General features: G+C 54.5%; 1 protein-coding gene across 2 annotated transcripts; it reads left to right on the forward strand.

Annotated features, from left to right (window-relative positions):
* Nucleotides 1–84: 84 nt before the first annotated feature.
* LOC118089765 (casein kinase II subunit alpha) lies at nt 85–25289 on the forward strand. 2 transcript variants are annotated; one of them, XM_035124640.2, is made up of 14 exons: nt 85–240; nt 5498–5751; nt 16658–16793; nt 16882–16993; nt 17808–17909; nt 19044–19094; nt 20203–20262; nt 20698–20781; nt 21889–21999; nt 22514–22615; nt 22843–22943; nt 23211–23359; nt 24497–24586; nt 24741–25289. In XM_035124640.2, the coding sequence occupies exons 3-14, from the start codon at nt 16693–16695 to the stop codon at nt 24854–24856; spliced, it is 1179 nt and encodes a 392-aa protein (XP_034980531.1). In that variant the 5' UTR covers nt 85–240; nt 5498–5751; nt 16658–16692; the 3' UTR covers nt 24857–25289. The 2 variants fall into 2 exon arrangements, with proteins under 2 accessions (XP_034980531.1, XP_060134198.1); XM_060278215.1 differs by lacking the exons at nt 85–240; nt 5498–5751 and adding an exon at nt 10051–10348.
* The last annotated feature ends 1842 nt before the right edge of the window (nt 25290–27131 follow it).

Genomic DNA, 27131 nt, shown 5'->3' on the forward strand with positions numbered 1-27131 from the left:
CGGCGAGGTTTGGTCGAGCGCCCCCAGTCGGCCCGGCGAGGGAATCCATCCTCCCGCCCCTCCCTCCCCCCTCCCTCCTCCTCCTCCTCCCGCGGCCGCCGCCGCCGCCATATTGTCACCCCCCCTAGCGGACCCGGGAGAGGCCAGCCCCCTCCCTGCCCCCTCCTTCCACCAGGAGCGGACCCGGGAGAGACCTGCTCGACCCTGTCGCCGCCGCCGCCGCTCCAGCGGCCCGGCGAGGTAAAGAAGCGGGGGAGGGTGGGGGGAGGGGGAAGAGAAGCCCCTTCGCCGCTGGGAACGGAAAATGGGGGGAGGGGGGTTCCTTCATTTGGGGAAGGGGCCACGCTGTGTGTCTGTGGCGGACCTGGCGGGGTGTTCGTGCAGGATCTGGGTGGGGGGCCTTTGGAGCAGGGCAGGCGGCCGCTTGTGGGGGGATGAGGGAAATGGGGGAGAGACAGAGGCCCTCCTACCTGGACGTGGAGTGAGGGGGTGAGAAAGAGAGAATCCCCCCTCCAGAGGTGCGAACTTGAATAAAATAGGGGGGGGGGTTTCCAGGTAAGCTCTGCCCCACATAATCGATCACATGACATGGCACATACACACAGCATTTGAATGACAGTACCCATCAACTTGGGGGAGGGGGCGTGAAGGGACCTCTTCCCCCAAAAGTGAGCTGACTCCTCTGCCCTCCTGTCAAGTGTGTGGGGCAGTTGGGGGGGGTGCGATCTGTGGGCTTGGGGGTGGGGTCGGTATAGGTTTGGGTGGCAAAGGGTTCCTTCTGGATGGGGAGGCCCTTCCTGTCATCTCTCCTCTCCCCCACCCCACCCCAGCGAAATGGGGCCCCAGACACTGAGCAGCTGTGACTGCCGCCCCCCCCCCCCGGAGTGGGGTGCCTGTCTTGTAGGGTGTGTGTGGAGAGGGGACCTGCACCTCAGATTCACTCTGCAGGGAGAGGTGGACACGATGTGTGGGGGGCTTTGGCACCCACAAGTTCCCCGTCCCCCAAACTTCCTGGTTGTCTTCAACGCAGCCCCACCCCCAGTGCTGGCCCCTGAATCCTGAGTGCAGACTATAATTCTCCATCAAAGTATGACAAGTTCCGAGACTCACAGGACACACTTTGCGACTGGAATAAATTCTTTGCTTAACTCTCATCTCTTCCGTTTGCATAGATGCCTTTTTATTTTAGGGCCGGAGCTCAGTTGCGGAACACCTGCTTTGCATGCAGAAGGTCCCAGGTTGAAACCCCGGGGCGTCTCCTGTGATACCTGGGCAAAACTCCCTGCCTGAAACCCTGGGGAGGTGCTGCCTGTCAGTGTGGACAATACTGAGCTAAATGGAGCAATGGTTTGACTCGGGACAAGGCAACTTCTCCCTGTGTTCCTCTAATCCAGTGTCCCAAACTTGGGCCTTCATGTGTTTTTTGGACTACAATTCCCATCATTCCTGACCGCTGGTCCTGTTAGCGAGGGATGATGGGAGTTGTAGTCCAAAAACAGCTGGAATTTGGAAAATGCTGCTCTAATCGGTTTAGGATCAGGCTGCCTGGGTGACATGGGGGGAGCACATTGATTTAAGCAGGTCTGCCTTTGGCCTTTGCGAATAAAAAGTCTCCAGCACAAACAGCCCAGTGTCGGAACGGTGCTCTTTCAACAGCCCAACCAGGTGATCTGGAAAGGCCTGTCCCCTTTGCGCACTTAATGGGAGTCACTGGGTTGGAAAGGAACTTGGGAAGGTCCTCTCCTCCAGCCGCCTTCTGCTCCATGCAAGATCCGGCTTTTATTTCCTGTGCTTTTCTCCTGCTTCTCCGACAACTCTGGCTTCCCATAGCAGCTCACGCAAGGGAAGGGAAGCAGAGGGGAAAGATGGACTCTTGCATCGCAGGGTCTTGGGATCCCTTCCAGCTCGACAAGTTCTGTGAAAGGCAGGGCCAAAGTGGTGAGCCGGAAGCTGGCGTTTATGCCCAGTTCTGGCCAGGCCAAACTTCCCCTGTTGGTGTTCTTGCTTAAAGAGCAGCTTTCCCTATACAGGGTGGGGGTGGGTGGGCAGAGTGGCCTCTCCCTTTGCTTCTGCTGTCCTGGGGCAAAGAAGTGGCAGTTGGAGCCAAGTGTTCTTTCCACCAGGGGATGCAGGAACAAGACCCCTGCAACTCCTCCTCCTCCTCCCCTGGCCAATGGATGGGGCCAGACTGGCTGCCCCCTTGACTTGACATTATTCCTGGGGACAGTGGGAGCAGCCTTTGGGGTGCGGCTTTGGTCCCCTGGCCCAGTATCAGGAGCCAGAGTTTGCCGCATTGCAGAGGGTTGGACTACATGACCCCTTGAGGTTCATTTTAACGACAAGTGTCTGATTCAGCTCTGTAGCATGCCTGCGGATGAACGCCTGGCTTCTGCTGAAATATCCCCAGCGAAGGACAGCCTGTCACCTCCGGAGACAGTCTGCCCTGCTGTCCAGCAGCTCTGGCCATAAGCAAGTCTCTCCTAATGTTTAGCTGAAATGAATCGTCCACTGTCCACTGCTGCCGACTGTGGCAGTGGCCTTTTCCAGCCCTGTCTCCAGAGATCCTTTCAAAGGCAATGCTGGGGATTGAACCAGGGGCGTCTTGTGCTCATTCGCCGAGTTGCAGCCCTTCTTTTGACGGCCTTCTGCACTCTGCCCTAGGCAAGATCTTTGTGCATGGGCCTCTTGCCTCTGTGAGTGAGCCTGGCCAGTCCTGGGGTGCAAGCAGGCAGGCAGGGGGTCGAGTGATGGCGCCTGCAGCATTTCGGGCTCTCAGGGCGTCGGAGCTCGCTCTTCTCTTCCATCCCTCCACACCCCTAGGGTTGCTAAGGTGCAAACACAGGAAATTGCTTTATGCTGGAACGGTCTTTCGTGGGAGGTGGTGGACTCTCCTTCCTTGGAAGTTTTTAAGCAGAGCTTGGATGGCCCTCTGTCATGGATGCTTTGGTTGAGATTCCTGCTTTGCAGAGGGTTGGGCTAGATGACCCTCGGGGTCCCTTCCGACTCTATGACTCAGACCATTGGTCCATCTCGCTCAGCATTGTCTGCACTGACTGGTAGTAATGGCTTTTCAGGATTTTGAGTTACTGGCCCTATTTGCAGAGATTGAGCCTGGGACCTTTTGCACCCAAAACAGGTGTTTTGTGGCCCTTCCCATTGCTGTGTTGGTTTGCGTTGTGCTTGGGAGCCTGCCACACACACACACACACACACACACACAGTACAGTGGTACCTCGACTTACGAACGACTCGACAACTGAATTTTTCGATTTACGAATGGGGCAAATGGCTGCACGCTTACGAATTTCTCAACATCCGAACGGAAACCGCGGCGGTTTTAGATAGGGTTTTTTTCGACTTACGAATTTTTAGATGGGGTTGCTTCGACTTACGAATTTTTACATTTCCAATGCATTCCTATGGGAAATCGCATTTCCAATGGTGCTTTTCGACTTACGAATTTTTCGACCTACGAAGGTGCCTTCGGACCGGATTAAATTTGTAAGTCGAGGCACCACTGAATATGCAAGATCTGTAAGAATGCGGTAAACCTTCAGAGCAAGCATACCTGGTCTGGATGGCTGGACAATTAAGGCAGGGGTCTCAAATATGGTTCCCATCCTTCCTGTCCACTGGCTCTGTTTCCTGAGGCTGGTGGGAGCCTGGAGGTCACCCGCAAGCTGGCTAGGCCTGAATTAAGGCATAACTGATCTGTGATGAGCCATCTTTGCACACTCTCTCTTGATCCTGTAAAAATGGCTGGATCAAATCAGGCCCAGGCAACCTTTGCAGAAATCGTCCCCAGCAGCTGACGGTCAACCCGGGCCAGTTGCTGTGTGTGTCTCTGCTTTCTGCCCACCCCATCAATATTTATTTTGCTTATTTAGAGAAGTGTATCCCGCCCATTGCTGCTCAGTAGAAGGTGCTGTTTTCCAAGTGGAATTTGATTCCTTGGCACTGAAGCAGACGGGAGTATTTCCAATCAATGCTCTCCCTGGAGCAGTGGGTCAGTGATGCTTCCTGTTAACCAGAAGATCGGGGATTTCAGCCCACCCAGGGATGGCTGTGGGCAGGATTCCTACATTGGAAGAGGTTGGACTAGATCAGGGGTCCCCAGACTTACGGAGCGGCGGGCCGGTGCCCGCCGCGCCGACCGCGCGGTGGGCCGGACTGCAGGGGAGTGCGCGCGCAGCGGGCCGGAGGGCGGGGGAGTGCTCGCCCGTGCGCATGCGCACACGCACACGGGCGGAAAAAAAATCGGCGAAAATCGCTTGTGCGCATGCGTATGGGCCTCCCCCGACCCGGAAGTGCACCAGAAATGACCTCTTCCGGGTCGGGAGAGGCCCGTACGCATGCGCACAAAGGATTTTCGGCGATTTTTTGCCAATTTTTCAGATCGCCGCTGCGCCGCGCGCCGTGAGAGCGGGCGGCGGCAGCGGGCGGCGGGGGTCGTCGCGGGCCGGATTGGAAGGCCGATTGGGCCGCATCCGGCCCGGGGGCCGTAGTTTGGGGACCCCTGGACTAGATTATCATTGGGAACCTTCCAACTAAGATTCTATGATTCTACAGTTCTATGAGTATGATCGATACCCTTTATGAACCCTACATGGTTTTTTTCTTTAGGAAATTGGTTTTTTTTAGTTTCTATCTCTTAATATAACCCTTTCCCTCCTCCATTTAAACTGCAGGAAGTATGGCAGCTAACTGTTACTCAGAGCAGACTGGCTGAAATGAATGAACTTGACCAGGGGTCCCCAGACTTACCCGGCTTTGGGCCGGTGCCTGCCGTGCCGATCGTGCGGCGGGCTGGAGGGTGGGGGAGTGCGCGCCCATGCGCATGTGCACACACACTTACTGGCGCGGTGGCGCACTTCCAGGTCGGAAAAAGCATCGGAAATAGTTTGTGCGCATGCGTATGGGCCTCCCCTGACACGGAAGTCTACCGGAAATGACCTCTTCTGGGTCGGGAGAGGCCCATACACATGCACACAAATGATTTTCGGCGCTTTTTTCCAACCTGGAAGAGCACCGCCGCGCTGCGCGCCGTAAGAGCGGGTGGCGGCAGCGGGGGTCGTCGCGGGCCGGATTGGGAGGCAAATTGGGCCGCATCTGGCCCGCGGGCCATAGTCTGGGGACCCCTGAACTTGACTAAGTGAGGTCTCCTCTGAGTAGGACAGAGTTGCTGGTTGCTGGCCTATCTGCTGGGATTTTGCCTCTTACCAGCCTTCCCCCAACTTGGCATCCTCCAGATGCTTTGAACTACGACTCCCATCAGCCCTAGCACCCTGTGGCCATGCTGGCAGAGAATTATGGGGAATGGCAGTCCAAAACACCTGGAGGGCACCAGGCTGAGGAAGACTGGTCCATACTCTTTCAGTTTAGTACACCATTCCCCATGCCTGAGGTTTTGAATGGTTGCTTGTATTGTTGGTGAAGTGTGTGCGTTGCGGACGGTGGAGACGAAGTTGAGCCGCCTAAGCCTTTGCTGTTCTCCCAGGCACAGGGCGATGCTGTGAAGAGGCGCCTGGGTTTTCGGGAATCTCCTTTGCGTTTTGTCCTCCTGGGCCCGATGGAGACCTGTTGACCACGTGGGAGCGTCTGACGGCACCTCCTGAGCTCTGCCCGGCCGCCCGCCCCCCTTCCTCCCCCCCAAACTCCCGCCTGCCTGGAATGCTGCACGTGCCTTGCTCTGCGTCTCGCAGGACGGCTCCCGGAGGCTGTGGTGGGGCTGCAGATTAACCCAGGCTCAAGGTAAGAGGAGGCTTTGGTGCCGAGGGAGGCGAACTCTCTGCTGGTGACCTGGGGCTCACTCGCTCTTTTATCGGGGCGAGAGGGAAGGTGTGAGCGACCAGACCTGGTGCGGAGCAAGCTTGGGTGCTGGTGCGAACGGAGAGCTTGCTCTGCTGCTGTCCCTGCTCCCCGTTTGCACCCCATGTTTGGCTGTTTCTGGCTAGCTGCTGTCAAGGATTGCATGCTGATTCTCGGGTCTCGGATTCATTCATTTCTAGCGTCTATACCCCACCTTTTCCTCCAAGGAGCTCCAGGTGGTGTAAATAGGTCCCTCCCCTGGCCCATTTTATCCTCACATCCACCCTGTGAGGTAGGCTTGGCGTAGAGAGTGACTAGCCCAGTGAGCTTTGTGTTCGAGTGGGGACACGAACCCAGGACTCCCAGGTCCTGATCTGATGCTCTGACCGCTACACTGGCTCCCAATTCAAAGAGTCTGTGCAGCCTACATGGGGAACCACGCGACATAGCTGCCAAGTATCCCGTATCCGTCACGCAACTTCCGGTCATGCGCGCGCTGCCGATCCCGGATCTTTACGATCCGGACTTGGCAGCTATGCCACGCGAAGGTGGCAGCCTGCATCTCTTTTGCCATGCGCAGACAGGGCCTGGTGCTGAGGTTGCTTGCCACACTTGGCCTGCACATGGAGAAGTGGAGGAAATGCAGGGATGCGTCACATGTCCAGCTGCCTCGTGACGGGAGACCGTTCTCAGCGTTCCAGCTGAACCCCACCTCCAGAAATAGGTGCTGTGTTGACTTAAATGCTCACAAACTTGGTGCGAGGCTTACCTCAGGTTCCGTGCATGTTTTTTAATGTACAGAAGCACTGTAAACACAGGCCTCAAGTTACATGTTTAAAACCATCCTGTCGTACAGTCGTGCTGGTCTCTGTCAACCAAGGCAGGTTTTGCAAATGTGGGTGTTGTGTCTGTGTGACCTTTTCTGCTGGGTTCTCCCTATATAGGGATTTTGAAATATTTTGGGTGGGATTACTGTGGTCTGGGTGGGAAAAGCTCTCTTTTGTTCAAGCTGTCTGAATGTGCACACGCTTGTGTTTTCTCCTGCAACAATGAGGATTGCAAACATGCTGAGATTCTTGGTGAGCCAAATTCTGCTCTGGAGCCTCAAATGTCCTATGTGGCAAAGAGTATTCAGCAACTGTAGGGGCAGAGAAGGAGCATTTAAGATGTGCAGCTGAGCATGAAGAAAATCTAATCAGTGCTCTATTTTATTTTATTTTTTATTTAGTTAGAATAATTTGTCAACCACTTAGTCAAAAGTCCCTAGGCAGTTATATAAAGGATTTGTCAATATACAAATTTAGTCAGCCACATCATCATCATCGTCATCATCATCATTATTATTAGCCCAAGTAAAACTTGCAAACATTTCCAGGTAGTCGAAACAAAATAAAAAAAAATCCTTCCAGCAGCACCTTAGAGACCAACTAAGTTTGTCACTGGTATTAGCTTTCATGTGCATGCACACTTCTTCAGATACGTCCTTCAGATACTTCTTCAGGTATCTGAAGAAGTGTGCATGCACACGAAAGCTCATAAAAATGACAAACTTCGTTGGTCTCTAAGGTGCTACTGGAAGGATTTTTTTTATTTTGTTTAGACTACGTCAGACCAACACGGCTACCTACCTATTTTCAGGTAGGTTTGTCAAAACAGAAAAGTTTTGACCAGGTGTCTGAAAGAGAATACTACTACTACTACTACTATTCATACCCTGCCCATCTCGCTGGGTTTCCCCAGCCACTCTGGGCAGCTCCCAACAGAGTATTAATAATAATAAAAAAGCAATAAAATATCAAACATTAAAAAATTCCCTAAACAGGGCTGCCTTCAGATATCTTCTAAAAGTCAGATAGTTGTTTACCAGTATTTCCTTGACATCTGATGGGAGGGCTTTCCACAGGGCAGGCACCACCACCGAGAAGGCCCTCTGCCTGGTTCCCTGTAACCTCACTTCTCGCAGTGAGGGAACCGCCAGAAGGCCCTTGGAGCTGGACCTTAGTGTACAGGATGGGCGATGGGGGTGGAGACATTCCTTCAGGTATACTGATCCAAGGCCGTTTAGGGCTTTAAAGGTCAGCACCAACACTTTGAGCACAACAAGGATGTCTGCCTAATGTTACTAGGCAGATTTCCAGTTCACAGGGGCTGCCACACTGAAAGATCGTGTGCAAAATTCATAGGTGCTACACTGAAAGATTGTGTGCAAAATTCATAGGTGCTACACTGAAAGATCGTGTGCAAAATTCATAGGTGCTAAATTTTAAGGTGCTACTGAAGGATTTTTGGTAGCTGATTTGCACCCTCTGCTGCATCCTTTTTTTAAAAAATAATTTTTATTAGTTTTATATAGCAACACAAAAAGACAAGACATAAAGAGAAACATTTCTGCCCCCCTTCCCCCCTCCCCCCACAAGTCCCCTTCTGCCACAAGTGGATCCTGCGGGTGTTGAGAGTCGAAGGTAGTCCATTTTGAAGCTGGGTTTGTCCTCACCCCCCTCTCCCCAGCTCCTGAGCCCCCCCTGCCACCAGGAGGCCCCGAGACATAAGGAGAGATTGGGATAGGGAACCCCCCAACCATTTATATCTTCCAGCATAATAGACAAACAAACAAACAATTATAAATTTCAAATTCTTACTTTGTTAAACATTGTATTTGTGACTTCCTCAAATCCCTTCTTCCTGATTTTCATAATTCTTAATATAGCTATGGCGGGTTTCTTATTCTTAATTCCCATTCTAATTCTTAAAAAACAACATTATTTCCCTCCTTCTTCGTGCCACCTCCCCACAGGCCCCCTCCTGCCACAAGAGGCACCCATGAGTGCACCCTCTGCTGCATCCTGGGGCCGTTTGCTGGTTTGAGGAAGGGCCACGGCTCAGGGGCACATCCCACAGGGGTGCTTTGAGCACAGAAAGAAGCAGCCTTAAGTCTGCTGCACCTCCAGGCAGGGCTGGAAAGGACCCCCGCCTGAAACCTCTGAGACCTGCCGTCACTCAGTGTGGAGTAACGGTCTGATTGCAGCCATCAGCAGCCATTAACAGCCATCTACAGGTTTACCACTCCCATCAGCCCATCACCCATTCCCACCCACCCCCACCACCCTCTGTATATATATAGGGTCTGACACTTCTGTTTCTAGTGTATCTGAAGAAGTGTGCATGCACACGAAAGCTCATACCAAAATATAAACTTAGTTGGTCTTTAAGGTGCTACTGAAGGAATTTTTTATTTTGGTCTGACTCTGTGTCGAGCAGCATCCTGCGTTCTCTGTTCCTGTTCATTGCAGGGGGCTGCCCCTAGGTGACCCTTTGGGCCCCTTGCAACTCCCATGCTTGTGGCAGTGCCATTTCCTGCAGCCAACCATCAAAGCCACTCGGACTTGGGCTCCCAGCAGAGCGGGCTGCGTCTGCTGCAGGCCTCTGCTGCGGCTCCAGAGGATATCTTTGACCTGCGGGTTACCCAGCGTGGCCGCTGCTTCCAAGTGAAAGGCAGCCTCGGCGCTGACAATCTCTGCTAGATCAGTGTTGCGCTCATTTGCCAGTCAACAGAGGGCAGCTGGGGATATGAGTGACCCGGCTCAGTTTCCTTGCACTGCTTTCTGGGTTCCTTGTTGTGTCTGGAATGGGCTGGGGCCGGGTGGGACGGAGGCCGTGGAGAAGTGCATTCCTACGGCTGCGTTTCGTAATCCACTGGCCAGGTGCCCAAAGCAGCCTGTGGCTTAGGAATAAGTGGATTCCTCCGTTGTTTTCGGGAAGCGATTCTGAGAAGGTAGCATGTTAAAGGGAAGAACGTTTGTCATAACCAATTCCATAATTCCAATTCTATGATTCTAATGTTGTTGTTTAGTCGTTTAGTCGTGTCCGACTCTTCGTGACCCCATGGACCATAGCACGCCAGGCACTCCTGTCTTCCACTGCCTCCCGCAGTTTGGTCAGACTCATGTTCGTAGCTTCGAGAACACTGTCCAACCATCTCGTCCTCTGTCGTCCCCTTCTCCTAGTGCCCTCCATCTTTCCCAACATCAGGGTCTTTTCCAAGGAGTCTTCTCTTCTCATGAGGTGGCCAAGGTATTGGAGCCTCAGCTTCACGAACTGTCCTTCCAGTGAGGACTCGGGGCTGATTTCCTTAAGAATGGATAGGTTTGATCTTCTTGCAGTCCATGGGACTCTCAAGAGTCTCCTCCAGCACCATGGTGATGATTCTAATATTGACATCCTTTTCCTGAACTGGGACTCGTGGCTGCTTATGGGGAACACGGAGAAATGCTATTGGGTGCCGGAGAAAAGGCGGAACTACTCAACACCTACTTTGCCTCTCTCTCCACCCAAAAGGAACGCAATGTCCAACCTGGTGATCACAGAATAAATGATGTAAGGAGGGAGCTGCAGGCCAAGATAGGAAGAGGGGGTGAGAAGGGAACAACCAGCTACTTTAAATCTCCAGGGCCTGATGAGCTGCACCCAAAGGTACTAAAGGAGCTTGTGGATGTAATCTCAGAGCCTTTGTCTGTCATCTTTGAGAATTCCTGGAGAACAGGTGAGGTCCCTACAGATTGGAGGAGGACAAATGTTGTCCCCAACTTCAAAAGGGGGGGGGAGGAAGACCCAGGTAATTACCAATGGGAGAGCTTGACATTGATACCAGGGAAGGTTGTAGAACAGATAATTCAACAGTCAGTCTGTGAGCATTTAGAAAAGGATGCTGTGATTACTAAGACCCAGCATGGGTTTCTCCAAAATAAGTCATGCCAGACCAATCTGATTTCCTTTTTCTTAATGGAATTACAAACTTGGCGGGTCAGGGAAATGCTGTGGACATAGTGTATCTTGATTTCAGGAAGGCTTTTGACCTAGGCCCCCATGATGTTCTTGCCGAGAAGCTGGTAAAATGTGGGCTGGATGAGATTAACTGTCAGGTGGATTTGTAGCTGGTTGACTGACTGGACCCAAAGAGGACTCATTCATGGTTGCTTGTCATCCTGGGGAAAAGTGACTAGAGGGGTGCCGCAGGGTTCTGTCCTGGGCCCCTTGTTGTTCAACCTCTTTATAAATGACTTGGATGAAGGGATTGACGGGGTGTTCATCCAATTTGACACAGAACTGGGGGGTGGGGGTGGTAGCTAATGCCACAGAAGACAGAATCAGATTGGAGAACTGGGTGTAAGCTAACAAAATGAATTTCAATGACAAATGTCAGGTTTTGCACTTAGTCAGGAAGAACCAGATGCACAAATATAAGATGGGAGATACTTGTCTTTCTAGCAGCACATGTGAAAAGGACTTAGGGGTCTTGGTGGACCACAAGCTTAGCATGAGCCAACAGTGTGGTGCAGCAACAAAAGAAAACTAATGCTCTTCTAGGCTGCATCAACAGAAGTACAGTGTCGAGATCAAGCGAAGTAATAGCACTACTCTATTCTGCCTTAGTCAGGCTAGAATACTGTGGAATACTGTGTCCAATTCTGGGCACCACAATTTAAGAAGGATGTTGACAAGCTGGAAGGTGTGCAGAGAAGGGGACCAAGATGATTAAAGGTCTGGAAACCAAGCCTGATGAGGAACGGTTGAAGGAGCTGGGTCTTTTTCGCCTGGAGAAGAGGTGACTGAGAAGTGACATGAGAGCCATCTTCCGATATCTCAAGGGCTGTCGCATGGAGGAGGGAGCGAGCTTGTTTTCTCCTGCTCTGGAGGGTAGGACTCAAACCGATGGCTTCAAGTTGCAAGACAGGAGATTCCGTTTAAACATTCGGAAAAACTTTCTGGCGGTAAGAGTTGTTCAGCAGAAGAACAGACTCCTATGAGAGGCGGTGGACTCTCCTTCCTTTGAGGTTTTAAAGCAGAGGTTGGATAGTCTGGGATGCTTTAACAACAACAGCAACAAGAAGAAGATATTTATACCCCACCCATCTGGCTGAGTTTCCCCAGCCACTCTGGGCGGCTCCCAATCGAGTGTTGAAAACAATACAAAAACTTCCCTAAACAGGGCTGTCTTCAGATGCCTTTTAAAAATAGGATAGCTGCTTATTTCCTTGACATCTGAACGAGAAGGCTGAGATTCCTGCATTCCTCCATACCCTCCAACCTTTATCCAGTGAAAATAGGGGCATCCTAAGGAAAAGTGGGACATTACGGGATCAAATCAGAAATCGGGGTGGCTCCCTGGAAAATAGGGACACTTGGAGGGTCTGACCTTAGTGGGACCCCTGGCCAAGCCCTTTTGCTGGCAGCCCCTGCCTCCTCCTCCTCCTCCTCCTGAGCAGTCCTTTGCCGCTTGCTTCTCCTCTTCTCTGTGTGCCTGCCTCTCTTCCTCCTCCTGGAAGCAAACAGGCGGGGAGGGGGAGGCTCTCCAGAGACACTGCTCAGCCGCCTTCCTTTGAGCCAGCGTTCCCTCTGCTTCCTCCTTCACTCGCTGAGAGCATCGCCTTTGAAGCTGCACATTGCAGCCTCCAGGAGGGAAGGCACTGCCCCTACCCAGGCAGGCGGAGTCCAGGGATGCAGCCGCCTCCTGCCCCCACCCCACCCCACCCCCGCTTGCTGGTTTCCCCCAGCAGGACTTCAGAGGGATGCAAATCCGATCCGAGTCCCAGGTGGCTAAGACTCATTCAAGAGATGCTGCAACCGGTGCCTATGGACAGCTTTGCAGCTGATTTGCCGAGGGGACCATTCCGTCTGCTAGCACGGTGGCCCAGGCCCAGGTTTGTCCCAAGGGGAGTCATAGAATCAAAGAATCTTTGAGCTGGAAGGGACTCCCAAGGGCCATCCAGTCCAACCCTCTGCAATGCAGGGTGCATAGGAGAGCAGAGTTTTGCTGTGTTTACTCGGAGGAGCTTCGCTCGACAGCAGGTGTGGCTCTGGGGCTTTCCTTCACTTGGACCCCCCCCCTTTAAAGCAGAAAGAGTGTCCTTCTGCTGCTGTCAGAGGGAGCTTTCCAGCGTCTTTCTCAGGAGAGAGTTGTACATAAAATACTGCAGGAAGCTGTTTTCCATGGGCAGAGCTCGGTCCCTCGCTCTGCGCTTAGTGTCTGCACAGACGGCATTAATCAGGGTGGTTAAGTGGAGGCTGAACTTCCTTGTGAACTTCCTGGAGGTCTCTTGTCAGTGTCTGCGGGAAAGAGGATGGTGGACTGGGGGAGCCTTTTGTTGCACAGTCTGCCAAGGGATGCTCTTAAGCTCCCTGCCTGCAGCCTGAGTCTGTTATTTCCAGACACTCCGATAGTATTCAACCAGCAGAGTCTGGCTAAGTTGCCAGGGTGTGTGCGTGCGTGCGTGCGTGCGCATTGCTATCATCTCACTATGTGCAAGCCCTCACCTGACTCAAAGGAAGCCCATTTTGCAGCTGGCTGTTGGGGAAGCTGGAAAATGGCCTGGTCTGAGGGGTCTCCTCTGTGCTAGGACAAAACTCCCTTGAGGCACTATCCTTTCCTCTCTGCCCCCCCCCCCCCGGGATGTTGGTTGGAGCTCCTTCAGGGCCCTCAGGTTGGGAGGCATTAAAATCAAGTCATCAGTTGGGAAGGGACCCGGAGGGTCATCATTCTAGCCCACCACCCTGCAATGCAGGAACCACAGGCAAAGATGTATTTCTGCTGATTTCTGCATTGGCTTCCATTATGGGATTCCAGTCTTTGTCCTTGTCTTTGTCCATGGAGTTTTCTTGGCAGGGATACTGGAGTGGCTTGCCAGTTCCTTCTCCAGGTGGATCACGTTTAGTCAAAACTCTCCACTATGACCTGTCCATCTTGGGTGGCCCTGCATGGCATAGCTCATAGCTTCTCTGAGATATTCAAGCCCCTTCGCCACGACAGGGCATTGATCCATGAAGGGGTCCGTATAGTTAAAGCTATGGTTTTCCCAGTAGTGATGTATGGAAGTGAGAGCTGGACCATGAAGAAGGCTGATCACCGAAGAATTGATGCTTTTGAATCATGGTGCTGGAGGAGACTCTTGAGAGTCCCATGGACTGCAAGAAGATCAAACCTCTCCATTCTGAAGGAAATCAGCCCTGAGTGCTCACTGGAAGGACAGATCCTGAAGCTGAGGCTCCAATACTTTGGCCACCTCATGAGAAGAGAAGAATCCTTGGAAAATACCCTGATGTTGGAAAAGATTGAGGGCACTAGGAGAAGGGGACGACAGAGGACGAGACGGTTGGACAGTGTTCTCGAAGCCACCGTTCCTAAGCCGGAACGGCTTAGGGAGCTGGGTATGTTTAGCCTGGAGAAGAGAAGGTTAAGGGGTGATATGATAACCATGTTCAAATATATAAAAGGATGTCATATAGAGGAGGGAGAAAGGTTGTTTTCTGTTGCTCCAGAGAAGCGGACACGGAGCAACGGATTCAAACTACAAGAAAGAAGATTCCACCTAAACATTAGGAAGAACTTCCTGACAGTAAGAGCTGTTCGGCAGTGGAATTTGCTGCCAAGGAGTGTGGTGGAGTCTCCTTCTTTGGAGGTCTTTAAGCAGAGGCTTGACAAGCATGTGTCAAGAATGCTTTGATGGTGTTTCCTGCTTGGCAGGGGGTTGGACTGGATGACCTTTGTGGTCTCTTCCAACTCCATGATTCTATGATTCTACGAACATGAGTTTGACCAAACTGCGGGAGGCAGTGCAAGACAGGAGTGCCTGGCGTGCTCTGGTCCATGGGGTCACGAAGAGTCGGACACGACTAGACGACTAAACAACAACAACAATGGGATTCCAGGCAGGTACACTTTCCTGCTCATGGAGCCGGGCTGACCTGCCATAAGATCATAAGAAGAGCCTGTTGGATCAGGCCAATGGGCCATCTAGTCCAGCCTCCTGTGACCAACCAGAGGCCCATTATGGGAAATGCGCAAGTAGGATCTGAGCACAAGAGCCGCTCTCTCCCCTCCTGCGATTTCCAGCAACTGGGATTCAGAAGCCTCGCTGCCTCTGGTTGTGGGAGCAGAGCACAGCCATCAGGGCCAGTGGCCACCAATAGCCCTCTTCTCCATGAATTTGCCTAATCCTCTTTTAAAGCCATCCAGGATGGGGGCTACTCCCGCCTCCCGAGTCGGACTCTGAAACAGCCAGGAGAGGCTTGGGAAGTCCGCATGGGGCTGACGGACGTCCCAGCCAGGGAGGCTGTTCCTCTGCCTTGGCCTGCCAAGGGGAAGCTGGCCTGCACCAAGGATGGCGTCCTCACTTCCTGGGCCTGAGCCCCGGCAGCAGCAGTAGAAGGCAGCTTGGTCCCAGGTGTGGGGTCAGACTGTGTCCTAGAATCATAGAATCATAGAGTTGGAAGAGACCACAAGGGCCATCCAGTCCAACCCCCTGCCAAGCAGGAAACACCATCAAAGCATCCTCTGAAAGCTGCCTCCCAAGGCAGCTACCTGGCCCCCTCTGTGGCCAGGGTGACTTCCCCCCCTCTCTTCCGGCTCAGCCCGCGGCTGCCTGGTTCAGGATGAGCTCTGGGGCCTGCTCTTAATTGCTTCTTGGCACTGGGGAAAGCGCAGAGAGAGCAGGTTCCTGTTGCTGGCTTAATTGGCCTCCGGGGCAGAGAGCGTGTGGGTTTGGTGCCAGGAGGAGGAGGGAGGGTTTGTGCTGCCAGGAGGGCTGTTGGCTTTGCAGAGCCCGAGCACTTCCTGCATTGACCGGCCTCCCTGGAAGGCAGGCAGCGGCAGCAGGGCAGGGCTCCTTTCCCTGACAAGAGAAGCCGCTGGCTGTTCCCGATGGGTTGGAGCCTGAGGCCTGTTGCTCAGCACCACAGGAAACAGGCAGGCTCCTCTTTCCCTCCACCTTCCAGGGCTGGGCCTGGTTCTGTCTGGGGAGCCTCAGCACGGTTGAAAGTGGCAAGATCTCCACCAGCCCGGCTCCTGCTGCTCTCCCCCCCCCAAAGCCCCCTATGGTTTCCTGCTTTCCATGCAGAAGGCCGCAGGATCGGTCCCAGGCATCTCTACGAAGGGTTGGGAAAACTCTCCTGCTTGAAACCTGGAGAGCCACGGCCTTTCAGATTGTGCAAGACGGGCAATGAGCTGAGGTGCTATAAGGCACCGCACCCCTACTACCAGATCAGTTTACCATCACAGCTTACGTGTGCTTGGCGTGAACGATTTCAGCTACGTGGTTGAAGGCTGGCCGGTTGAAATTGCACCAATTGAATGTGCAGAAGGTAGAGAGCTTTTTTGCATATGCACACCATCCCCAGAACATCACCCCCCTGTGACGTGACCCTACTGCGGATGCAGTCTCCGCATCCAACCACCATGCTGGCTCCTTGAGAACATGAGGGTGCAGGCGTCTTGCTCTTGCTGTTTCAGGCCAGTCCTGCAGGTCTCATCCTGAGGCCTTGGGCAGCCAAGGGGCAAGGCTGGCAGACGGAGCGAGGCATGTGGGCCTTCCAGGTTCCCATTGCTGGTGCTTCTTGCTACCTCCTCTTCTCGTGGGCTCTCTCTTGCCACCAACCCAGCCCTTGACCAAAGCTTTGCAAGTGCCCCGACTTAGAGGAGACTCTTCAGAGCTATTTCAGCGGCTTCTGGGTTTGCTTTGCTGTTCTGAGCAAAAGAGCTGGGGAGAAGAGCTTTCATTTACTTGTTGCATTTACACCCCGTCTTTTCCCTCCAAGGAGCTTGAGGTGGCAAACATGGTTCTCCCTCTTGCTCATTTAAGCTCCACAACAACCCTGCGAGGCAGGTTAGGCGAGAGACAGTGAGCTTCATGGCTGAGTGAGTGGGGAGATTCGAACCCCTGTCTCCCAGGTCCACGTCTGACACTCTAACTGCTATCCCCCCCTTCCCCTCCCTCTTCTCTTTTATCTTGGTGCCTAATAATGACCTTCGGTTCCTTTCTTCAATGCCCCTGTGCTTATTCTCCCCCCTTTTCTCCAGAGCAATTGAGGTGCTGACTTCCAGGCTGGGAGAGCATGTCGGGCCCGGTGCCAAGCCGAGCGAGGGTCTACGCGGACGTCAACACACAGAGGCCCCGTGAATATTGGGACTACGAGTCGCACGTCGTGGAATGGGGGTAGGGGAAAAACAGAGCCCACAGGCAGCCCACCTAAGCATGCAAACCTTTCTTTAAAAACAAAAAACCCCTCCTTCTTCTCCAACAGCAATCAAGATGACTACCAGCTTGTGCGGAAGCTTGGCCGTGGCAAATACAGTGAGGTCTTTGAAGCCATCAACATCACCAACAACGAGAAAGTTGTGGTGAAAATCCTCAAGGTGGGTGGGGAGCAAGAGGACCTGAATTTCTTGCCTGTGACGCCTTCCTCCTGGCGGGTGGGGGGTTGTGTCTCTTTGGCCTGGGGTTGAGCTGGGAGGTTTCCAGTTCAAATCTTATCCCTGGCAGGCACTTGCTGGGCAGCTGCGGGCAAACCCCTGCTTTCCCTGCTTCTGCCTCATCTCAGCCCTCCTGCCCCTGTCTTGGCATGGGGACAACACCTGCCTACCTCGCAGGGGTGTTGTAGAAGCTGCCGAGGTGGCGCACGTGAAGCTCTTGAAAAGTGGCGTTTCTGCTTTGTAACTACAGTAATATCATTATTGGTGGCTAAGGAAACCCATCGCAGTTGCTACGCACAAAACATTGATCTGGGCACCCTGTGAATCTCAGCTTCTGAGGATCTTGGCTCTGTTGTGTTTATCCATCTTAATTTTAAAAGCAAGGCTTGAAATGGCATTGAACGGCCGCGTCTCCTAAAGGCCAGGAGACCTGAGGAAGTCCCAGGTGGGGCTCCTGCACCCAGCTGAGCTCATGTCCTTGTGGGCCTTTGGACCTCCTCCATCCTCTCACCTGTGCAGGTGGAATTGCAGGTGCTGTTGATCCTCAGCGAAGAACCATAAAGCAAAATAATCATAATCATAATTTATTATTTATACCCCGCCCATCTCTCTGGCATTCCCCAGCCACTCTGGGCAGCTTCCAACAAAATATTAAAATACAAACACAGTGTGTTTGAGTGTGCAAAGTGCTCTGTGGTCCTGCTTGCCTTGATTCCGGATCTTTGTGACAACAGCTGTGTTGCGCTCCCTTTTTCAGCCAGTAAAAAAGAAGAAAATCAAGCGTGAGATCAAGATTCTCGAAAATCTCCGCGGGGGCCCCAACATTATCAGCCTTCTAGACATCGTCAAGGACCCCGTGGTAAGGGCTGGTGTGCATGTGTCCCAGCATTCATGCGCTCGATAAAGCACCAGGCAGCCGGTCCCCTTTCAAGCTGATTTTCAAAAGAGGCAGGAAGTTCTTGTAAGCGGGGCATGGAAACCTCCCTGGCTTCTCTCCATCTGGATCCCAGAGACGCGGCCTGCCTCAAGCAAGGCAGCTGTGCTTGTTCTGGGCAAAAAACAACACAGGATTGTCGTTTTGTGGCTGGGAAGGACATTCCCCCTCTCCGCATCCCCCCTCTCCTGGAACCTGCGCCCTTCTGGGACCCCCAAGCTGCTCTCTTGGTGGGCCACCCTAGCTTAGGCTCTGCCTGGATGGGGCTGCCTTTTGCCCAGAGGGGAGGTCGAGGTGGACTTTTGGGCCCCTGTCCGTCTATCAGGCTATGTGGGGTGTTTATTTTTATCCATAGCCCATAGCCTACTTTGTCCCAAGCTCCAGGCTAGCAGAGTGTGGCAGGGCAGCTTCTGCAGGGCCTCTCCCTGGGATCCAGATATAAGTTGTTTATTTTAAAGTTAATGCTTTATTTTAAAGTTAATGCCACCCCTGTACTGTATATAGAAAGGCAGTATGCAAACTGAAAGGGAAATGAAATGAATCCCAGCCGTTCTTTCCTGGCTGCAGGAGCCCAGGCCTAGAGCCCCTTAGGACAGGTTAATTGTGTGCTTCAGGACCCCTTAGGAACATAGCTCGCTATTGTTTACCCTGACCAGCTTTCCAGGATTCCAGGCAAGGCATCTCCGCCTTCTGCACGCGGAGCAGGTGTTCTGCCACTCGGCTGCATCCGTCGCCCACCTTGAGCCTGCGGTCTTGCTTGAGAGGGAACAGGCACCTCTCTGCATCAGACCCAAGTCTTCCCCTCCCAGCTTCCTTTTCAAGAATCCTGGCCATCGGGGACCCCCCAAAACTGAGCCAGGGGCTTCCCAGGGGGCTGCTGTCTCCCTTGGCTCTCCTGCCCCGTAGATGCAGCGTGGCTTCAGTAGCTTTTTCTTTGGGGGGGGGGGAGAGGAAGACTGTGCTCCTCTCTGCCCTCCCTCAGGGCGTTGACACTAAACCCTTCTGGTCATTCTTTGTTTTCTCTCTCCTGCCCTGGAACGCTCTGCGCTGGCTCTGCAGTCCCGGACACCCGCCCTGGTCTTTGAGCATGTCAACAATACAGATTTTAAGGTGAGTGGAGGCCGGTTGGGTGATGCGATGCCTCTGGGTCCCTTCTCACTTTCCGATGTGTGTGCATGTGTATTGGGTGGGGTGGAGCTTAGCAATGGGTCTAAAGTCCCGGAGAGGCTGCGCAATGTCACCCTTCTCTTCCAGGGCGGCTGGAAAACCCATCTTGGACTTGGAGTCAGTGGGGGGCCTGACTTGGGGGAGGGATGTGGTGTCAGCTTCATCCGGACCTGCCCCCTCCAGCTCCTCACTGTTGCCCCTCCTCCTATCCGCTGCCCATGGGAGAGAGAGAGAGAAATAGCACCTGAAAGGTGTGGAGAGCAAATGTCCTCCAAAGGCAGATATGCAGGCCCAGCTCTTAGCTCAGTTCCTGCCTCCCCCCATCCCTCGCCCTGGGCTCAGGCCCTGAAAGTGTTGGGGGTTCAGGTGGTGACCCATAGCTAGAGGGGGGCCTTAAGGCTGCCTCCTCCCTGATGGTTCGGCAGTACATTGCAAAAAGAGAACCTTCTTGCAAGAGAATACATCTGAAGGGCTGCCACATGGAAGATGGAGCGGGGCTTGTTTTCTGCTCCAGAGGGCAGGACCCAATCCGATGGATACAAATTGCAAGGGAGGAGATTCCGACTAAACGTTAGGAAGACCTTTCTGACAGTAAGAGCCATTAGACTGTGGAGCGGACTCCCTCGGACGGTGGGGGACTCTCCTTCAGTGGGGGCTTTGAATCAGAGGTTGGGTGGCCATCTGTCAGGGATTCTTGAGCATTGCAGGGGGTTGGGCTAGATGACCCTTGGGGTTCCCTTCCAACTCCACAATTCTGTGATCCCGTTTGGGGACGGACGGACGTGCGCGAAGTTCATCCAGGACTTCAGCCTTGCTGCAAGCAGGGCAGGCTGCAAAGTCTCCATTTTAAGCCCTCTAACCCTGAAGCCCTTCAGCATCCTCCCAGACCTGGCGGTTTGTTGTGGTCACTCTGAGCATAAGTCTAGAGGTGCTGTGCTGGCAGCGCATTGCAGATGCCAGGGCAGAGCCTTGCTGCTGGAAACAGATCAAGCCCAGAGCTCTGGGGGTTGTCTTGCTAACGGCACTCCTGCAATATCTCTTTTCTTCCAAGCAATTGTATCAGACGCTCTCGGACTTTGACATCCGATTCTACATGTATGAAATCTTGAAGGTAAGGAACTGAGCGTAGGGGAATTGGGTGGGGAAGGGGAGCTGGTCTGCACTTTGGTTAGCCCCACACGGTGACTATGCTGGGGTGGGGGGCAGAGCAGGGGTTCCGGACCCTGACCCAGGAGCCCAAGAGAGGCTGTGCGCCTGCTTCTTGCTATGGGTGGCGTCTGGTCCTTCCCCAGCTTTGCCTGTGGCTCAGTAGACGAGCATTTCCCTGGCCTGCAGAAGGCCTCAGATCAGCTCCCTGTCGACTCCAGCCAGAGTTGGGAGAGAACGTGTGGCCGTGGGGAGTAGGCTGGCAAAGTGGCCAGATCCTGAGCCCAGAGCGGCTTCCTTGCATGGCTCTGCTTTTGAGGCAAGGCAAGGATGCTCTTTCAAACGTGGCCTGTTTGTCGCTGCCCCCTCTCTCTCTTTCCCTCTTTCTCTGCCCCTGCAGGCGCTGGATTACTGCCACAGCATGGGAGTCATGCACCGGGACGTCAAGCCGCACAACGTGATGATAGACCACGAGCACCGGAAGGTAAGGCCGTCGCGGGGCAGGTGTGGCAAGAAGCCATGGAGATTTCCTTGCCTGGCACAGCCAGCTGGCTCAAGGCCAATCGGCTGGTCCTGCAGTGTCCAGCTAGGGAGTGTTTGCCACAGCCTGGAGACACATTGAGCTCTGCTCCTCAGTACCCCACCTGCACAAGATTACCTATTTATTTATGCCCCTTCCCCCCCTCTCCCCAGAGGCGGGGCTCAAGGTGGCTTGCAAATAATTAAAATACAGATAATGATAATAATAATAATAATAATAATAATAATAATAAATAATAATAAATAATAATAATAAATATTTATTATTTATACCCCGCCCATCTGGCTGGGTTTCCCCAGCCACTCCGGGCGGCTTCCAACAGAAAAATAAAACACAATTATCTATTAAACATTAAAAGCCTCCCTGAACAGGGCTGCCTTCAGATGTCCTTTAAAAGTCTGGTAGTTGTTTTCCTCTTTGACATCTGTTGGGAGGGCGTTCCACAGGGCGGGCGCCACCACCGAGAAGGCCCTCTGCCTAGTTCCCTGCAACTTGGCTTCTCGCAACGAGGGAACCGCCAGAAGGCCCTCGGTGCTGGACCTCAGTGTCTGGGCAGAACGATGGGGGTGGAGACGCTCCTTCAGGTATACTGGACCGAGGCCATTTAGGGCTTTAAAGGTCAGCACCAACACTTTGAATTGCGCTCGGAAACGTACTGGGAGCCAATGTAGATGTGTTATGTGGTCTTGGCGGCCGCTCCCAGTCACCAGTCTAGCTTCTGAGTCACCTTCAAGGGTAGCCCCACGTAGAGCGCATTGCAGTAGTCCAAGCGGGAGATAACTAGAGCATGCACCACTCTTGATAAATCACACAGAGCTAAAAAGATGTAGAAGGTTTTTTTTTTTTTTAAAGCAATTAAACGATCTGTGGAATTAAAACAATATGGAAAAAAATGCACATAGTTAAAAACAGCACACTCTTAGGATCCCTTTCCTTGGGCAGGTTGTCTGCTCCTGGCTGCTGATAACAGGGTGGGGGTTCCCCTCCTCCTCCCTCCCAGCTTCCTCTGGCGCTCAGGGCCCCCTTTGCCTTTGCCTTCCCCGCCTGCAGCTGCGCCTGATCGACTGGGGCCTGGCCGAGTTCTACCACCCGGGGCAAGAGTACAATGTGCGCGTGGCCTCCCGATACTTCAAGGGCCCAGAACTCCTGGTGGACTACCAGGTAGGTTGGAGGCCAGGGCCTTGCTCCGCAGCCCTGTGTGGGGGCCAACCCATCCCTCCCAGGCTGAGGGAGAGCAGGAGACTCTTGGCCCCCTTGGGCTGGCGCTGGGCGCCCCAGGGCCCTTTCTCCATCCTCGGGAGAGAGCTTGGGGTCGCCTGCGCGTGAAGAGGGTGCTCTGCTGCCCAGAGACAAGACAAGGGGCTTTGCTGGAGACGCTGCTTGGGACCGCTGTGGGCTGGACCATCCATGCCACCTGGTTCTCCAGAGGAAGGGGACGGGTGGGCAGTGTCCCTGGGGGGCCTGCGCATGGCAGCGGGTTCAGCTGGAGATGGTCTGTGCCAACAGAAACAGAGGGGTGGGCAAGGCTGGGCAGGGGGCGAAGGTGCTTGTAGCCTTCTGAAAGCTTGGTTCTGGGGCAGGGGAGGGGGAAGGTGTCCTCTCTTGGGGGCTCTCCCCCTTTGCTCCCCCCCCGGTTGCTTCACTGCTCTCCCCCCCCCCCGACCACCTTCTGCAGATGTATGACTACAGCCTGGACATGTGGAGCTTGGGCTGCATGCTGGCCAGTATGATATTCCGCAAGGAGCCCTTCTTCCACGGACACGACAACTACGACCAGGTGAGGCAAACTCCAGTTTTGGTTCTTGCTTTTGCCCATGGGGGAGGAGGAGGAATCGGGCCGTTTGTCTGGGTGGGTGTCAGCAGGACTCTGGTGGGAGAGCTGCTCAAGCCGGGCTGGGCCCTGTGCGCTCCCCTCGCTCGGTGCGTGGGTGGGATCCTGTCTTCTCTCTGCTCCCCTCACCCCATTCTGTGCTCTCTCACCATCTCCTACCCCTCCCTTCCCAGTTGGTGCGGATTGCAAAGGTCTTGGGCACAGAAGACCTCTATGACTACATTGACAAGTACAACATTGAACTGGACCCCCGCTTCAATGACATCCTTGGCAGGTGAGCGCGGGGCACCCGGAGGCCTTGCCGGGGGTTGAGCTGGATGACCTTTGGCGAACCCTTCTGTGATTCCATTCCTTGCCCGGCCAGAGTCACTCTCACTCTTGGGAGGAGGGGCTCCCAATCAGACACAAAGGACCCTTTCCCCCGTGCATGGGGTGTGTGGGTCAAGGCCCCAGGCCCCTGGCCTTGCAGCGTGTGGCTTCCGGGCCCTTGAGAAAGAGCGCCTGGCCTCTGACTCCCCCCGCCTGCCTCTCTCCCACCCAGACACTCTCGCAAGCGATGGGAGCGTTTCGTGCACAGCGAGAACCAGCACTTGGTGAGCACCGAGGCCCTCGACTTCCTGGACAAGCTGCTGCGCTACGACCACCAGACCCGGCTCACGGCCCGCGAGGCCATGGAGCACCCTTACTTCTGTACGTGCCCCCCGCCACTTTCCCCTCTTGCCCCCCCTTCTCTGAAGCAGGCACCAGTCCTTGACTCCCAGCCTTCTCAGAGCCAGGGCCACCTGCCACCCGGCCGTCCACCCATTTGGGGACCCATTTCTGAATCGTTGCATGGTGGGAATGCAGCTGCTGCGGCCCACCTCGGATCAGGCCGCAGCCCTCCAGTTGAGGACCCCCCCTGCCTCTCCCCACCACCACACTCAGATACCAGGTCCTAGCTGGCCAGTTGCTCCACTCTGCCAATTGTCCTTTTGCTTACTTGCCTGAGAGTCTCTGGCCCAACGCAGGACTCTGTCATGAGGGGTGCCAGGCCATTTCTGGACCCGTCTCCCAGGCCTTTCCCCACGACCCTGCGGTGGTGTCTTCAAGCACCCAGCATTTACTCCTGGTCTTGCCTCGGGCTCTGCCCATGCTCTGCAGGCCCTGCCAGTGCCTCCCCCTTTCCCCAGGGCCCCTTGCCCACTGGGGACCCCAAAGCTTCTGCTCCAGTAGCTATTAGGGGGCTCTTCTGAATGTTTGGCTTGGCAGGCGGTGGGGACTAGCACAGGCCTCGTGATAACAGCAAGTCTTCCCAGTAGGTCTTTCCCCGATGAGGCAATTGTGAGGACTCAAGGTCACCCCCCCACCTCCCCACAGTCCCCTCCTCTCCAGGGTTTTCCCCAAGCAATTGGAGACTGTGTCTGCATGCAAACAACCTCTCCCCTGCTCTTTTCATTCCTCTGTGTGTTCTGGGAGACCATGGGGGAAGGGAGCTGGTTGCAGCAGGAGGGAGAGACCGCCTGGATTCTTCAGCAGCTGGTCTCCCCTCTGTCTCCTGCCTCTGAGTCTGGACTGCCCTCTGCCACAGCCTCTTCCTGCTCACTAAACCCTGTTGCTGCTCCAGCTTCTGGCGGCTCCTCCCTGCGGTCCTCTCCCCCTTTCCCCTCTGATGACTCAGAGTCGCCCCACCACCAGGCTCTGACCCTTCTTCCTCTCTTGGTTCCTTTGGGGGCTCCCCACCTGGTGCCCCCCACCATTCCTCTGCCTCCCCCCAGCCCCTGACACTAGATTCCCCTGGGGGTTCCCTTCCAACTCCACCCCCCTCTCATTCTGTGCTCTCCTGTCCAGATCCAATAGTGAAAGATCCAGCCAGGATGGGCTCCTCCACGGTGCTCTCGGCAGCAAACACGCCCGTCAGCTCCTCCAGCATGTTGGCAGGTAGGTTTCCGGAGCAAGGGGTGGCCGTGTCTGCCCTGCTCTGGCGTGGGGCACGTGGGCCTCGAGGGAGGGCTGGTGGGCCCCTGCTCCCCCACCCCCCTCCACCGTGGCTGGGGCCCTGACGCTCTGCCCTCTTCCTCCCTCTCTCGCACAGGGATCGCCTCCATGTCCGCCTCTCAGCCCATCGGCAGCCTGGCAGCCTCCCCCGTCATCTCCTCTCCAAACACTCTGGGCTCGCCGGTCCCCGCCACCGCTGGAGCGCAGCCTTGACCTCGACGGCGCCACCTCTGGCTCCGAGCACCGCCAAGCCCGCGGCCTTGCCCCCCGCCCTGCCTGCCAGCCTGCCTGCCTCTGCAAGGCTCCGTTGCCCCCCACCCGCAGCAGGCAGGAGGGGGACAGGGTGGGGGTGGGCAGGTGTGGGGAGGGGGTTCTGTCTCTGGAATATGATATTATTTTCCCCCCGTTTGTTTTTGTTGAGTATGTCAAAGAGCCAAGCCTGGGCCGCTGCCGCCGCTGCCACCGCTCCTCCCCCCTCCTCTGCGGCAACGAGCACGGACTCTGGCAATGGGCGGAGGAGGCGGCCTCTCTGTGGTCTGTGTCGAGGAATGCCGGCTGCATTCCTCCCCGTGAGGGTCGTGGTTAGGGATGCAGCCGCAGTGTAGGCACCTAAGCGGAGAATAAAATTTATTTTCTATGTCCCTAACAGGGCAGTGTGGCCAAACACTCGTTCCTGGTTGTGTGTGTGTGTGTGTGTGTGTGTGTAAAAGGAGGTCATCGTAGAGGCCATTGGGATGCTCATCATGGAACCAGAACTTGCTGACAGTAAGAGCCGTTGGACAGTGGAACAGACTCCCTTGAAAGGTGGTGATCTCTCCTTCCTTGGAGGCTTTTAAGCAGAGCTTGGATGGCCACCTGTCAGGGATTCTTTAGCTGAGATTCCTGCTATTGCAGGGGGTTGGGCTAGATGACCCTCGGGGTCCCTTCCAACTCTCAAATTCTGATTCCCTTACAAGACTGACTTTGGAGAGGATGGAAGCAACCCTGCTTCCGTAACCCTGAATTGTGGCACACAAAATACTCCAAACTTCGGCAGCCTCCTTACAGATGGGGTCGGACCGCTGGTCCCATTTTGCCCAGGGTTGCGACCGATTCTCTGTGCCGTCGGGATCAGAGGGTCTTGGGTCTTCCTCGTCCTGCTTGCCTGAGATGCTCTAGCTGGAGGAGCCAGGGACTTTCCCTGAGCCCACCTGCCTGTGTTTGGGGCTGCGGCCCCTTCCAACTCGAGCGCAACGCAGTCAGGTGTCAAAACGTAAGGGTTGGGGGTCATCCCAGGCCCTTGAGTGATGCACGGCAGCCCCACCCAATGCTGAATCTGCCTTGAGACTGTCCAAACACGGAGGGTTGGGGAGGTAGGGGGGGTTGCACCGTGTTTTGACAGCGGGCTCTCGGGGGGTGGGGGTGGATTCTGATCCCGGGAGCCTCCACAATGTTTCCCCACAAGGCAAAGGTGTTCAGGCCCAGTCCCGTCTTGATGTCCTCGGGGAATGTGAAATGGCCAGGCATCTGGTTGGCCGCTGAGAGAACGGCCTGCTGGTCTAGATGGGCTGTTGGACTGATCCAGATCTGGGGAGGTGACAAGATAAGCTATCTTGTAATAGCTGGAGGGCTGTCACGTGGAAGAGGGAGCAAGCTTGTTTTCTGCTGCTCCGGAGGGTAGGACTCGAACCCATGGCTTCAAGTTACAAGGAAGGAGATTCCGCCTAAACATCAGGAAGACCTTTCTGACGGTAAGAGCTGTTTGACAGGGGAACGGGAAGTTGTGGACTCTCCTTCCTTGGAGGTTTTTAAGCAGAGGTTGGGTCATGGATGCTTTAGCGGAGACTCCTGCATTTCTGGGGGTTGGACTAGATATACCCTTGGGGTCCCTTCCAACTCTATGATTCTGTGGTTCAGCAGGATCTTGGTGTTCTTATGCCTAAGGACAGAGGTGGGACCACTTCCGTAGTGAGGATGAAACAGGCCTGGAGTGGGCTAGTGATCAGTTTTGGTCTTGAGGGGCGAAGTTTGGCCCTTCCACTGCTCGGAAATGGGGAAACGGAGACTGTTTTCACAAGCTGCTCTGTGGGGCACAGACTTCTGCCTCATTAAACAGCCCCTTAGGTAAGGGGACCGAGGACTCCTTGCCCCGCTGGCATCCTGGCATGCAAAGGTGGGACATCTCGTAGGTTGGCGAGAGACAAGCTGGGGCTTGGACCATAGCTGCCAAGTTATCCCTTTTTTAAAGGGATTTTCCCTTATTCTGAATAGGCTTCCTCGCGAGAAAAGGGAAAACTTGGCAGCTATGGCTTGGACCTGCTGCTTCTAGGAAGAAGGGCAGAGTGCGTCCCGGGGGGGGGGGGGAGCAGCTGGCCCCAAAGGTGATGCCAGAAGGCACTGTTCCTGGGTCAAAGCGGGAGGGCGGGTGGCCCTTTCTAGATGGCTCCATTAGAGGAGGCACCTAGCTTCTAGGTCTAGCTGCTTCTACACCCTTGTGCAAATGAATGGA

This window comes from Zootoca vivipara, chromosome 8, assembly GCF_963506605.1.
Source record: "Zootoca vivipara chromosome 8, rZooViv1.1, whole genome shotgun sequence".
NCBI lineage: Eukaryota > Metazoa > Chordata > Lepidosauria > Squamata > Lacertidae > Zootoca > Zootoca vivipara.